Below are 1,001 nucleotides of genomic sequence, written 5' to 3'. Positions count from 1 at the left end.
GAGGTTGATAGAAAAACAAGTGACATTAGCTTTAATGCTAAATGTTGTCTGCTTCCCAAATGATAGAAATACACTATCACACCATACATTTGACAATAGTATGTGTCTTTTCCTTCTAGCAACTGACATCAATGGTGCGGTGTTGAGAGCCGTGGACATGCTGGTCAATGACAGGCAGGAGAAGAAGCTCCCAGAGAGGAGCATAGATATGGTTATTTTACTGACTGATGGAATGCCAAATTCCGGTAAGCACATAAGATGTTTACACACTGAAGGATTTACTGTATAGATGTGTCCATGCACATTTGATTGATGGACTTTATATTTAGCATTACATTTCTGCATATTGTATTGTGTTTGAAGGAGTGTCTAGCCTTCCACAGATCCAGGAAAATGTTCGTTCTGCTATTGGGGGGAACATGTCTCTATTCTGTCTTGGATTCGGGAATGATGTGGATTATTCCTTCCTGGATGTGATGAGCAAACAAAACAAAGGAGTGGCGCGCAGAATTTTTGAGGGTTCAGATGCAACACTTCAACTTGAGGTCAAGGGTCTAAGCTATGAATACATTTTAGAGCCAATAGTTTGCTATGTCACATTCTTTCCCAATTATGTAATCACAATGTGTGTGTGCATTTATTCCAGGGTTTCTATGAGGAGGTGTCCAGCCCTCTGCTTACAGAGGTAGACCTGCGTTATCCTGACAACACAGTAGAATTACTGACCACCAACCACTTCAACCAATTGTTTAACGGCTCAGAGATTGTTGTGGCCGGTCGGCTGATAGACAACAACCTGGACAACTTCATGGTGGAGGTCTTCGGCCAGGGGGTGAGGAGAAAGAAATTGCAGAAATTTAGAGACAGCGCTGAGGTATCAAGAAGATGTTTCTTAATCTGTTTTTAGACATTGTTTCTTCAACATTTCTCTCTCCTGTAGTTTGAGGAGGACTTCAAGGTGCAGGACCAGGCCAGGGCTGTGGACTGGGATGTCATATACC

The 1,001-nt window shown here is 42.5% G+C and overlaps 1 protein-coding gene across 1 annotated transcript; it reads left to right on the top strand.

Moving 5' to 3' along the window:
• Positions 1–85: 85 nt before the first annotated feature.
• LOC113745486 (inter-alpha-trypsin inhibitor heavy chain H3-like) lies at positions 86–997 on the top strand (the record flags this gene model as incomplete). The annotated part of the gene is made up of 4 exons (XM_027277027.1): positions 86–245; positions 364–545; positions 647–832; positions 941–997. Coding segments are annotated over exons 1-4 (570 nt in total), but the record flags the coding sequence as incomplete, so codon positions are not given.
• Positions 998–1,001: the final 4 nt, after the last annotated feature.

This window comes from Larimichthys crocea, unplaced genomic scaffold, assembly GCF_000972845.2.
Source record: "Larimichthys crocea isolate SSNF unplaced genomic scaffold, L_crocea_2.0 scaffold81828, whole genome shotgun sequence".
NCBI lineage: Eukaryota > Metazoa > Chordata > Actinopteri > Sciaenidae > Larimichthys > Larimichthys crocea.
This window is presented reverse-complemented; position numbering and strand designations above follow the sequence as displayed.